This window comes from Neovison vison, chromosome 12, assembly GCF_020171115.1.
Source record: "Neovison vison isolate M4711 chromosome 12, ASM_NN_V1, whole genome shotgun sequence".
NCBI lineage: Eukaryota > Metazoa > Chordata > Mammalia > Carnivora > Mustelidae > Neogale > Neogale vison.
The window spans coordinates 120,079,167-120,092,982 of NC_058102.1; the positions used below are offsets into that span (position 1 = coordinate 120,079,167).

The 13,816-nt window shown below is 45.9% G+C and overlaps 1 protein-coding gene across 1 annotated transcript in view; it reads left to right on the top strand.

The window, feature by feature from the left end:
• The window catches only part of CAMK1D (calcium/calmodulin dependent protein kinase ID), a 429,737-nt gene that overhangs the window by 359,597 nt on the left and 56,324 nt on the right, over positions 1–13,816 (top strand). Inside the window, exons 4-5 of the mRNA XM_044229189.1 lie at positions 6,584–6,722; positions 11,820–11,946. Of these exons, the coding sequence (XP_044085124.1) occupies positions 6,584–6,722; positions 11,820–11,946 (266 nt within the window). The remainder of the gene's footprint in view (positions 1–6,583; positions 6,723–11,819; positions 11,947–13,816) is intronic.

Below are 13,816 nucleotides of genomic sequence, written 5' to 3' on the forward strand. Positions count from 1 at the left end.
CCCAGGATGCACCTCACCCCAAACCCACACACACACACACAGTAACTCCCTCAGTAGCATCCCTTTCCAAAGTGGGTCACCTTAGATCCCAGGTAGGCTAGAATTTTCTGTCTTCGAAGAATCATTTATGAGGTGACTTCATCCTCACCAGGCGCAGTTTGGAGATAAGTCAGCCTATTGTACGTACATTGTTCCTTCTTGCCTCCACCCTCTTCTCTGGTCCCCCCGCATGCCCTTCCTCTTAACTCAGGTCTTTCTCAAGTCTTCCCCACCTTCAGGAGTCCTCTTTCTGCAATGCAGACAGCATTGTGCCAGACTGGAGGCAGAAAGGAAGTTAAGACCTGTCTTGCAGGCAGCATCCTCTCATCAGAGATCATTCCCCTGTGATATCCTGTGGCCATCCAGCTGGGGTCATGGCATGGCAGGTCCTCACTGGCTGGGGCTCTGAGTGGTTACCTTGGGCTTCTTTTGAAGCTCTCTAAATACATAACAACACTGTGTGCCAAGGGCTGGCCTTATAGAGAAGGTGCTCTGTTGACATTTCTTTCACTGACCATATTCCCCCAAAGACTATTTAGTTCACTAGAGACTCCTTTCATGAAAATCCAAATTACTGGTGTCTGCCTGTCCCCTGGGCTTTTCTCTACTTGACTAAATATCACTCATCCTTTGTGATGGCTCAGACTCTCCTTCTCCTGCCTGGGTGCCTGGGACCCTTATAGGTGTCTTTCTGGGATTTTCCAAAGCACCTTCATAAACCCCCCACCCTCCAATATCAGAACTGTCTACACTGCTTACTTGTCTGTGTATCTTAGTCCCCAACCCAACCCTGCCACAGTGCACAATGTGCCCCTTGGAAACAGAGAAAACACATCAGGCTTAATACAGATTATTTGATGATTTGGTGAATAAACAAAGCAAAGAATGCAAATGCAGTAGGAGAAACTGTATTTTCTTCTCCCCCAGTAAACCTTGGGAAAAAAACCAAGAAGAGAATATAATTAAAGACCCCCTGTAAAATTACAGGGTATCCTTTATATTGCCCAGTCTATTCATTTGCTAGGGAAGCTATAACAAAAATACCACCGATTGGGGGGCTTAAACAACAGAAAGTAATTTTCTCACAGGTCTAGAGGCTGAAAGTCTGAGTTCAGGGTGTTGGCTGATTTGGTTTTTCCTGAGGCCCATGTCCTTAGCTTTATAGGAGTCCGCCTTCTCACCATGTGTTCCCGCAGTCTTGTCTCTGGGTGCTCACATGCTGGTCTCTCTCTCTCTCTTTCTCTCTTCTATGGACACCCGTCATATTGGACCCATCTGACCTTATTTAACCACAGTTACCTCCTTAAAGACCACACATCCAATACGGTCACATTCTGAGATGTGCAGGAGGGTAAGGACCTCCACATCTGAAATCGGTGGGCGGAATACCAGTTGGTCTGTAACATCCCGACATCAAGAAGGCCAAACAGCCAGAGTCATAGTATAATGAAACACCAGGAGTTACACTGACCCGGTGCATGGGGGTGGAGAACCCTGCATTTGTGTTTTGGAATTTTCTGAACAGAGTGAGCCAGGAAGATATTGTGAAGCTGAATTCTAAGAAAAAAAAGATATTTTTATTAATAAAATAGGATTTGCAGAAGGACGAAATATTGAGGCTAGAGGTGGCAAGGAATAAACCCCTAATCTTCCCAGAGCCGGTGAGAGGGTCCCCCCCAGGAGCAGTCTGTGTGGGTGCCGAAGCCAGGGAGAGCTGTGAGGATTAAGAGCTCAGGCCGGGAGCTGGGCGGCTGTTCTCTGTAGGAGGGACACCCCAGACACCGCTGAGTCGGGACTTCATCGAAGAAAGAACTGGGAAGATAGGCCCTTTCTTTCTCCAGGCTGGGTGAAAAAATACACCCCTCTGTCCCCTGGGGCTGGGGTCTCACAGCTGAAAAATGGTTCACTTTCAGCCTCTCTCAGTCACATCCTGCCTATTTCAAGAGGACCTTCCTCCTAGGACTACATGTGAATGGGGGAGATGGTTCTGGAAAAACCCATTTAGAACCAGTATTGCTGTGGGGCACATAAAGGCCACCTTGCTCCGTAACCATGTCCCCTGCTCTTTCCCATGGTCACTTCTCACTGTCTAGTTGGGTGACAGTGGTCTTTGTCAATTTCGAGACATACACTGCTTTTTTATTATCTCGACGTTACTGCTAGTGTTTCTCAGACTGCTCCCTAAAATTAACAGTGCACCCCTATACTGTTTGGCTTTTGAGGGAAAGAAAAAGTTTTCCTTGACCCTCATTGGGTCCCTGGCTAGCTCTGAAGATGAAACCCACGAAGACAGAGTAGTGGGAGGAAAACATGCACATGTTAATGAAGCTTGGAGGTTACTTAGGTTCCTTCCCCAGAGAACCAAGACCAGGGGGCAGTGATCAGAGCTGGAAATTTTATACCTTTAAACAATAAATTTGTGAAGAATTGACAGTGCAGAGGCATTTGAGCAGGGAATCTAGAGAGTTAAAAGGTTAGTTGAATGAGGTTTGCGTGCACATTTCCTGGTGCAGCCTGGGCTGATAGAGTCTGTCTCCAGTAAAAGGAACGTTTTTGTTTTTTTTTTCTTGCCTTTAGACAAAAGTGGGGGAATTTTTTCCCCCTGTATTTACTGCTTCTTAATTGCTTGCAGCTCAAAATAAATTTTATGTCAAGGAGGCATATTCTGGGAGTACATGTTCTGGTTTCCTGCAGCCTTCTTCATACTTTATTATACCTAACTTCTAGAGAAGCAAGTTTTTGGAGCCCATTTGTCAGCAGTAGCACAAGTACTGTATTTTAATGAATATGTGGATATTGTTATAAGATTAAAAAACATTTTAAATTATAATTAGCAGTGACTTTTAAAACAGGGGATAACATCTATGGAAACCACATGGAGAAGTGCAAGTGCACCTAAAGAATGACTTGGTCTCCCCAGTATAAGAGTGGGTGCATGGTACGCAGACTTGGTTATGTTGCAGTATGCCGTGGCTATCCGAACTGACCATGTACTTGATCCAGCAACACTGAAATTATGTTTCTTGACAATGATTTTTGAATTTGAAGAGATTTGCACTACTTAAAATTTTACAAGTAAACTGAAATTTCGTTGAGATTTCATAAGTGCATATTTGAAATTCACATGCGGGGAGATGGCAGTGTGATATAATAGACAAGAAAGGTCGGAGACTGAGCAAACCCAGGTCAGGGCAAAGACAGGTTGTTCTAAAGTAATGGCAAAGTTTAAATTAAGAAGAATAGAGAATTTTTGAATGATGTCTGTCCTATCCCTTAATCTTTAATAACCAGTTTCTTCCTTTCTTTTTTTTAAGTAAGGTTTAATTTAATTTATTTATTTGAGAGAGGAGGGGAAGGGCAGAGGAAGAGGGAATTTAAAGCAGACTCCGCCCTGAGCCATGGCCATGAGATCACCACCTGAGCTGAAACTAAGAACAAGATGCTTATTCCATTGAGCCACCCAGGAACCCCAATTGCCGTTTCTTTCTACATCTACACCCCGCCCTCCACAGTGCACCTCTCTCCCACAGCCACCACTAATTAATTTTATTTGCTGATCTGTCATGATTGTTCTTCTCCTCTTTCCCAGCCACCTGACCTCCCCTGCCCCGACCCTCCTAACTCCATTCTGATGTTTGGCATGTTCTCATTGGGAGCTCCATTTCTAACGTGGAGTATAAACCATGCACAGAGGACACGTGCTGTAGGAGGATATTGACTGAAGAAAGCAGCCAATCACCCGACCTACTCACGATCTGCGGGCCTGAAAACAAGACACACCCCTCACCAGGATTCTAAAGTTATTTCCCCCATCAGTGATTCTAGGATTCTGATTGTTCCCAAATGGTTTTCAATAGAAGTGGGTATCTTAGCTCAGGCTGCCATAACAAAATACCAGAAACAGGGCAGCTTAAATGACAGACATTTATTTCTCACAGTTCTGAAGTCTGGCCTATCCAAAATCAAGGTGCCAACTGATTTGGTTCCTTTTAAGGACTCTTCCCGACTTATGGTTGGCCTTCTCCTTGCTGTGTCCTCACATGGCAGAGAAGGAGAGAGAGGAAGGGAGAGGAAAGGAGACAGCCGGTCTGAACTCTGTGTTATAAAGACACTAATTCCACCATGTGGACCCTGACCTCACCTCAACCTAAATTTCTGCCAATGGCCCCATCTCCAAATGCCATCACACTGGGAGTTAGGGCTGCAGCATCAGTATGGGAGGGGGCATAAACAGTGTTTAGTACATAACAGTAGCCATTTGAAATGTATGCTTAAGGAGATTTTTGAAAAGTATACAGTGATTTGCCAATTTTAAAGCATTTTTGTGAGTATCATTACATTCTTTTTATTGGCAAGTTTTTTTGACTTCTCCCCTGGGCTTTGGTTTCTAAGGAAACCAAATACTTTCTGAGCACTGTTCAGAAGAAGAAAGCCCTGGTGCAATTTGAAATTTCAGAAATTAAATATCAAATGTGCAGAGTACGGAGACCATGGGAGGACATGCTATGGTTACAATTACACTTCGACCCGCTACTTCAATTCTTACTGCATTGCTATCCCAACAGAGGGCAAATATTGGGCTCAGTACATCTATTCATGCTTGATGCATCACAGAGGAGAAGGGAGGACTCTGAGAGAAGGGGAAGCAGGAGAGATCAGTTTTGAAGGAGGGAGAGAATCTGGCAAAGGTGGGTGGTAGAGTACTCAGGGTGGGAGATGGGGGTGGTGGGAAGGGTGAGCATTCCTGCCTGGGCTCTTCCAGTAGCCCACAGAGCAGAGGATGGGAGTGGCAGGCAGACCAGCGATAGGAAAGCTCAGGAGCCCTTAGAAGGGGTGACGTGATTAGAATGTGAGTGGGTGGTAGAGGAGAAGGAGGAGCACAATCAAAGCAGACCTTTCCTCCTTCAGAGCTAATGCCTCCAGGACCAGTACCAGCGGGCATGGTACCTGGACCCTAATGGGCGCCCAGTGAATCTTCAATGAATGCTTGAAGAGATGACCAACTGAGTGACTTAGGATTTTGATTTACTTAGGGATGGACCATTTAGACAACCTGATCATCAAAAGATAGTTTCTCCCTGATGTTTCCATTTCTTTCCACTGTCTGAATTGCTTATTCAACCCCAGCATCTTTCCTTTTCTTATCTTGATTGCTCAGTTTGCTTTGGAAACAAGACAGTATCCAAGCACAACATCGCTTAGAATGACTCTCAGTAATGGGAGACACCTGAACACCTAGGCCGTTTAGAGCCACAGTTGGTTTTCTTTATTGGTTTTTTACAAAAGGAAGGTTTTGGTGGATGAGATATTGCATGTTAATTGCCATGACTTGCAGACAATGAATCTGAGCTGTGTGTGTGTGTGTGTGTGTGTGTGTGTGTGCGCGCGCGCGCACACATGTGTGTTACTGCAAGGACATGTAACTATATCTATCTTTTATTATATCTATTAAAGCTGTAAAGTTGTTTGGAAACTCTTTTATGATTTTAGTATTCCAAATAAATCGTCTTTTACACAAGAGAATAGTGTTAATCTATCCCCAAATCAAGTTTCCAAGATGGCTTAATTATTTGAAGGAACGACTGTTTTTCTTCAAGAAGTATATATTCTACTAATTTGAAGGCTAGGGTGTTGAATTGTTCCTCATAAAACGTGTGCAGTTCTTTGTTACTTTGTTAAACTCAAAGCACAGCAAATACTGGAGCTGAAAGGGGCTATAAGAGTTGTCCACAAGGGCTTTTTGACCTTTGCCAACCTAGGCCAAAAACACAATAACAAACATAATAAACACAAAGAAAACATTTAGTGCAGCATGAAATTCAAAACAAGTTAAAAGTAAATATTGTCACCAAAAATCAGTGTTAAACAAGGTAGTGGGATGTCATTCTTCTTTCTTTTTTTTGTAAATCACTATTGGCTTTCAGGTTCTGATACCTCTGAGGGCATGCCCCTACCTTCTGGATATGATTGCCTAGATAAATCCCTTATTTTATAGATAAAAAGACTGAGGTCCAAAGATCCAAAGAATGCCCTTGCTTTGACCCTGTTAGGAGCAGAACTTGGTCAAGAACCCAAACATCCTGTTAGCTACGCATGGCTTTGCCTACAATACTGACCCCCATTCTCCCTACCCTCCAGACTTTTAAGGATACTTTCTTATGTGAAGGAGGCATCCCATCCATCATCTCCCAGTAACTGATGATGTCAGTATTCTGGAAAGTTGTTCTGACTTAAGTTGTTGTAGCAGGATGGAAGAAATGACCAGAAGAGACTTCTCAAGCCTGGCTAGTCCTTGAGTCCTGGTTTATTTGTATTCCCTTTATTTCATTTCAGATACTCATACCGTCATGACATAGAAGCACTTTCCTGGGATAGCTTCTGGGAAACAGATGGGGCAAAACTTAAATCTGAAAATGAGTTTATTTTGGAAATAAAATTTGGTTCTTTTGTCATATTGAAGTCTCTTATTGATGGCTTTCCCTGAACAATTTCACAGTTCTCCTCAAATTTCCTGTTTGTTGTTTTTCTTTTTCTTTTTGAACAGTGTATCCGGTGGAGAGCTGTTTGATCGGATAGTGGAGAAAGGATTTTACACAGAGAAGGATGCCAGCACTCTGATCCGCCAGGTGTTGGATGCTGTCTACTATCTCCATAGAATGGGCATTGTCCACAGGGACCTCAAGGTAAGGCTGTCACTTAGCAACATCCTCCGGCCACTCTCCCACCCACAGTGTACCTGTCCAAGAGGACCGGCTCCAGAAAATGGATGAGGTTACCTTGATGGCGATATGCTTGGCTGAGTGGTGAACATTTGTGTACCGTTAGTTGTCAGGGCCTTTGGGCCCCCCAAAAAGATGATGAAGATCAATGAAACTGACCATCATTTGGGAGATTTTATAACCACCGTGCAGCCAAAGGGCCCCAGGAAGGTGGGTTGTATCCTGCTTCAAGCCTACCTGAAAGGTAATTTTGTTCAGGACATATGGGCCATGAAAATCCTTCTCCCGGTGCAGTTCTCAACAGTCTCCCCCCATTTTGGACCCCATTTCAGCACAGCACCCTGAGTAAAAGAATGGGAGTGAATACCTAGAGGGCATGACAGAAGAAGAGAAATAAAAGATGACCCATAAAGACAGGTTGAGCAGCCTATAATCACAGCCTTCCCCTGTGTCCTATAGGGTACCGTCTTATGTTTTCTTGGTGAAGGGTTGGCATACTGACCCTTCACCCAATAGCACTGGAGGTTTGGGGCCATCGTTGGGCACCTTGGCATTGCATCCCTCCCCTGGCAGCATAGATCCCAAAGGGTAGATATCAAACATAAGCCATCCAGGGTAGATAATGAACATATTGATTAGAGGAACAGCAAAAAGCAAGGAAGGCTATTGTGAGGCTTCTTTCTATAGTGGCCACAGGTCCTGGCCCCAGAGCCCACTGTACCAGTCAAGATAGAAACTCCACTCCAGCCCACATATGTGCCACTCACCGCATAAAAAAAGGGATGATATTGCACTGAAGCCACACTCTGCATAACTTTGTGAAATCTAAACCAATTTAAAGAACAAAACAGAAACCTTGTTTAAAACAGAATTTCAACGTCTGCCCATTATCTAGTACTGGATGTGAATAAATGGTATAACTCTTCTTTTCATAAGGTCTCACTGTCAAGTTTGCCCTTCTTCTTCTCCGTGTATTTCCCAGCAACTAGGGTAGTGGCTCCCAGATGTTAGCATACATCAGAATTGTCTGGCCCCACCCCAGAAGCTCTGATTTTGTGGGTCTGCCATGGGGCCTGGGAACTGGCATTTCTAAGGGGTTTACAAATGAGCCTGATGTTACCCTGGGAATATTCTAGGAGAACTGCTGGACAAGGGTATTTGGGAATGTTGATGGAGTCCTTACAGCCTTTGACTTTTGCAGGCTCCTTGACAACTGAAATGGGCTGTGAGCACAATTGGTTAATCCTTAGGACCTAGTGGTCCTTTAGACAGCTAAGCCCACTTGGCTTCCCACCTGACTGGCCTCCTGCCTGACCAAGCCCCCCCTATAGCCAACTGGGGGCCTCCATTAGGATTACCCCTGAACCTGTCTTCTCTCCCACTTTCCTTTTCCCCTCTCCCATCAAGAAAAATCCCCACCATCTTTACCAAGTCAGGAGATGCTTGTGGACAAGTAGTGATCTAGGCTGTGAATGACCAGTTGCTTGAACCCATGATTGACCCAGATGTATCCCCTAGAGGAAGAATGGGTAAGGAGGGATATTTGGCTCTATGGCAATCTCTTGCCTAGATGCAGCCCTGTTGAGGAGCCTGAGGTCCCTGGCTTCCCACTCCTGGCTTAGCCATTCAGCTGCAGAAGTACTGGGACAGGAAGATTAAAAATCAGAAACTTAAAAAAAAGTCCTCGCTGCCCCATGATCAGCTCCATACTGTTCATCATGAACCACGTGCAACTTTTGATGAGATTATTTCACCCCATTTTTTAAGCATTACTCGTATTTTGATTATTGATCGGCCTTTTTTTTTTTAATTTCTTTTCAGCGTAACAGAATTCATTGTTTATGCACCACACCCAGTGCTCCATGCAATACGTGCCCTCCATAATACCTACCACCTGGTACCCAACCTCCCACCCCCCGCACCTTCAAAACCCTTAGATTGTTTTTCAGAGTCCATAGTCTCTCGTGGTTTATCTCCCCTTCCAATTTCCCTCAACTCCCTTCTCCTCTCCATCTCCCCATGTCCTCCATGTTATTTGTTATGCTCCTCAAATAAGTGAAACCATATGATAATTGACTCTCTCTGCTTGACTTATTTCACTCAGCATAATCTCTTCCAGTCCCGTCCATGTTGATACAAAAGTTGGGTGTTCATCCTTTCTGTTGATCGGCCTTTTTTATTCTCCCTCCAAACTCCTTGAAAGCATCCTCAAGTATACATTTAATTTTCTCCTAATCCCATGCTTCATCTGCAGAATTAATGTCACTGTGAATGTTAGTGCCATTCCTTCTTGGGTTGTGATTTTTGGATGGAGGATAGTATTTTTTTCCTTTTGGGTTCTGTTAAAAAAAATTATTCCGACCCTGGTTAAACTAAAGAAGACTTCACTTGAGGCTACTGTAAGAATATCACAGTAGGGGAGAGAATTGGGTTCAACCCCAAGTTCATCAGGGGCCTGTGGGGATTTAGAACCTTTGAGCAGGATGAGGGTCGTGGATGGGAAATTGCTAAGAGGGGGTACTGAGGATGAGGGAACTCTTGCTAAAGGCTGGCCAAGAACCCATTAGACATTGGCAGTCTCTCTTCCTTGACCAAACTTGAGTTCAGCCCCTTCTGAGTCTTCTTTCTGACCAGGCTCCAGCCTTGGCTCTGTTATTAGTCCACTGGCTCTGCCATGTAGTCCAGGCTGAGCAAGAATCCCACTGAATCACTTGGTGAACATCCCCCACCCTTGCATCTGATCAGATTCCTCATCCTCCACCCTCCCTATCTGCCCACCCTGGCCTGCCTTCGGGAGGGATCCCCCCACCCTTGTTATCCCCTCTTAGTGATTTTCCATCCACTGACCATCCCCCTGCTCCTGGGTATAAATGTCCACTTGTCCTTGTTGTATTAGGACTTGAGTCCACTCTTTGTCTCCGACTGTAGAACCCCGTCGCAGTGGTCCTCCCGAATAGTTTTCCTTACTGTCTTTACCAAGTGTCTAAAGACATTTTTTAAATAACATTCAAGGTAGGAGGTAAAGAACTTGGCCAGATATCAAGGGTGAGGGAATTCTCTCTATGCTGACTCAGCAGGATTCTTGCTAAGACTGGACTTTGCAGGTCCGGCAAAACCGGAAGGACACAGAAGGCCAAGGTCAAGGCCTTGTCAAGAAGAGGGCTCAGAGGAGGCCGACTACGGTTTGGTCAAGGAGGGGGTGTTGAGCAGTTCTCAGAATTGCCCCAGAGCCGTGGTTGTGTATCAGAATCCCCCCATGGATTCTAATCTCCAGAGGCCTGGGCCCATCTCAAATCCACGGAAGAAGACTTGAAGACGTTTGGGTCTATCGCAGGCGATTCTGCTCAACAGGCAGGCCAAGAAAAGAGGCTTAGTCACTCGAGGAGAGAATAGCTCCTCAAATTTAATACTCAGGAACCAAAGATTCACCACAAACCACTGACAAGAGATGGTCTTGCTTCACTCTTGGGGATGGGAGAAGAGCCAGACCGGAAACAGTGAAGGGAAGTGGCTTCCCCAGCTCTGATTCTTCCTGTTGTGTTTCCCTTCAGGTTTAACGTAAAGGAGGGACGTGATTTTGCTTATTCACTGGGTCGATCTTTGGAATTTTCCTAGTTGGTGGACAGGAGAGGTGTCAGTCTTCAACATTATCTCCCTCAGAGACAATGCCATTAATTGAGGCAGCATTTCTGTGTTCAAGCTCTTCCTAGGCAGGACGTCTCCCTCAGTTTCCCCGAGCTCCTCTCTTTCTCTCTTTTTTTTTTTTTTTTTTTTTTTTTGGCTAAAAATGATACCCCAGTTTTTCACAAACACTGTGCAGTGAAGCTTTCTTTGCATCATTGTCTCCCCTCTGCACCCCTGCGTTGTCTCCCCTCTCCTCTACCTATGGAGCCGCCATGGAGATGGCCCCTGATGTGCAGAACAGCATTGGGGACGGAAACCGTAATCGCACTTCTGCCATGTGTCAAGCGTTACTACCACCTGAGCTCTGTCATGTGGAGTTCAGGGAAGCAAACAAAGACCACCGCAACCCATGTTTTCCAGAAAGGCAAACAGAAGCTCAGGGTACTTAAGGGCACATGACTACGAAGTGCTGCATCTTCTGTGATGATGTTCCTCTATCTCCCAGGAAGCGGAGTGAGCGGGGGTCAGCGGGCTCAGGAAATGGAAAGCAGGATGCAGCAGCAGGAACAGCAGGCTATGGGGTGTTACCAAAGGCGGGGAGAGAGGCCCTTGGATTAGAGAGAGGTTGCTAACAAGGGTCAGAAAAAGAGAACAGGGGAGCCCCTGCACAAGTCATTTTGTTTCTGGGGATCCCCTCTGTCTCAACCCAAGAAATAAGCTGTCAAGTCTGAGAGGTTTTCGGGGCTGCCCCAATGTAAGGTTCACTTTTTGTTTGTTTGTTTGAAATAGTCAAAGTACTGATAAGGGAAAAAGATTGACCTTTCTTGAATACCTCTAAGCATCCAGTACTTTGTGGGTTCTGTACATCGCTCTTACTAAACACTGCTTTTCTTTATGCATTTACGAATACGAAGGTCAAGTATGTTCTTAAACTGTGATTAGGTTGTGTGGCTTGATCAGAAAGGATAAATGCTTAAAATCTGCATCAGTGTGGTGGAACTAGAGGATGTTATGCCAATAAGTGAAATAAGTCAGTTGGAGAAAGACAGTTATCATACAGTTTGACTCATATGTGGAACATAAGAAATAGTACAGGGGATCTTAGTGGAAAACTCAATGGGGAATCATCAGAGAGGGAGACAAAGCATGAGAGACTCTTAACTATGGGGAACAAACTGGGGGTTGCTGGAGGGGAGGCGGGGGGGAAGGGGTACCTGGGTGATGGCCATTAAGGAGGGCATGTGATATGATGAGCAGTGGGTGTTACATGCAACTGATGAATTATTGAACACAACATCTGAAACTAGTGATGTACTATATATGTTGGCTAATTGAATTTAAATTAAAAAAAAAAAAGATTTTGTGGCTTGGCAAGTCTCCCACAGTGAAGTCAGCTTTAAACACACTTCACCCATTTTGTTCTTCTTTTCTTTCCAGCCTGAAAATCTGTTGTACTACAGTCAAGATGAGGAATCCAAAATAATGATCAGTGACTTCGGGTTGTCAAAAATGGAGGGCAAAGGAGATGTGATGTCCACAGCCTGTGGGACCCCGGGCTACGTTGGTAAGCAGCGTGTGTGTGTGTGTGTGTGTGTGTGTGTGTGTGTCTCCAGGTCCCCTGTGTCTGTCTTCAGAGCTGGAGCCTGGAGCAGGATCACAGCTGCCTTCATTCCCCTTGAGGGGAGAATTAAATTGTTGAGAGACATTGGACCGAGTTAGAAGAGAAGCAGTTTCCCCTGAAATCTTTTAATAGTTGAGAGAAATCCTGTCTGAATTGGGTGTGGGCCTGAGTTGATTTGGATGAATTCCCAGGGTTTTGATGCAAGAAATATCACATACATGTCCGTGTTTTCAAGGGGCTTCCAGCGAGGTAGTGAGATAATGATACAGACACAAATAAAACAAGTGAAATGTTGCAATAGCAGCAGCCAGAAAGAGGACATCGATAGGAAGAATCTGCTTCGTGCCTTGATGAAGTCACTTAGGAGTCGCCTGCCAGTCCCAGTCGCTACTGGAAAAGCCAAGAATTAAGGTTCTTCCTAAAATCAGACCCCCACATTCTTTGTACCAAACATTCAGAACACAGAAAAGGCATGCTGAGAAGCATCTTCTCTCTTTGGGGGACCTGGAGAAAGGCCATGGGCGCTCTTGGTGAAGTTTTCGAGACTTTGATATACACAAATGTATTCACTCGTGCAGCAAATGTATACTGAGGTGCCTACTATGTGCCAGCTGCTGTCCTAGGCACTGGGGTGAAGGCAGTGCCTGAGACACACGGGGCTCCTGCCCTCATGGGATTTACCTTGTAGCTGGGAGAGACAGATAACCAACAAAGACACGAAGAACGGATTGTTTTAGGCCGAAAATAAAATGGAAGCTTGCAATAGAGCTGCAAGGCGCTGGGGGGATTAGGATGGCTAAGGGCACAGGAACGAGACATGGGTATTCGCCTACATGTGGACAAACAGCCACCCTTGGGCCTGTGAGGGGACACAGTGTCTTGGGGAGAGGCGTCTGCTTGGCGCCAAAGCCTGGAGTGGGAAAAGCCTGTGGAGAGGGTACAAGCCGGAAATGTCTGAGAGCAGGCAGAAATGGGGTTTGGAAAATGGAGACCAAGACTGAATTCTCATGGTACACACTGTGATGGCTTTTCCTAATAAGAACAGGAAGCCCGCCCTGAAAGAGAGGAGGGAACGTTCTATGACTGCCATCATTCCTGTCTGGTTTTAGGTACGACGACAAGACCTCCCCAGGCCAGGTGGAGGCAAGCAGGCCACAGGCCTCACGAGCCTGGGGCCCAGGGCACTGTGGGAAACTTCAAATGACCTCCGGGGCCCTTCTCGTCCCTTCAGTTGCTGGCATGACATGGATGTTAGGTCACAGCCGCCTCGTCTGTAAAGGGCCCGAAGGACAAGAGAGAAGAGCAGGGCTGAGGGGAACAGAGAATAACATGAAGGGAAGCACCAGACTCAGGAGGAGATAAAGGTGCTGACAGGCGGGGCTTGTGTCCCCGGTTGGTGTGTGCGCAGGACAGAGTGGGGGAGGTTGTTCTGCTCACAGAGAAGCCAGAGCAGCCCAGGCCTGGGTGAGATTCATGGCGCCCTGTGCCTTCTCGGTTCTGGGCTGCTGAAGTGGTGCAGTGGGACCCGTCGGGACCCCGACTCGGCGCGGGAGGGGGAGGGGCGGCACTTGGCATCACGGGCTGAGGAGCTGCTGAGGACACCATGCTCACCAGCTTCCGCCTGCAGGAAGCTGACCCTCAGGCTGCAGGTCAGACGTTCTGACACAAGCTTCCATATTTCCATGTGCATCACACTGTTCTCCTATTTGGCTCTGATGTCAGAAAGCACTAGCACTTTCCAAATGGGCTTTTACTTCTTTGTGCCTTGGCAGAACCTAGGAACGGCACTTTCTCTGGGTTTCTAAGCATCGGT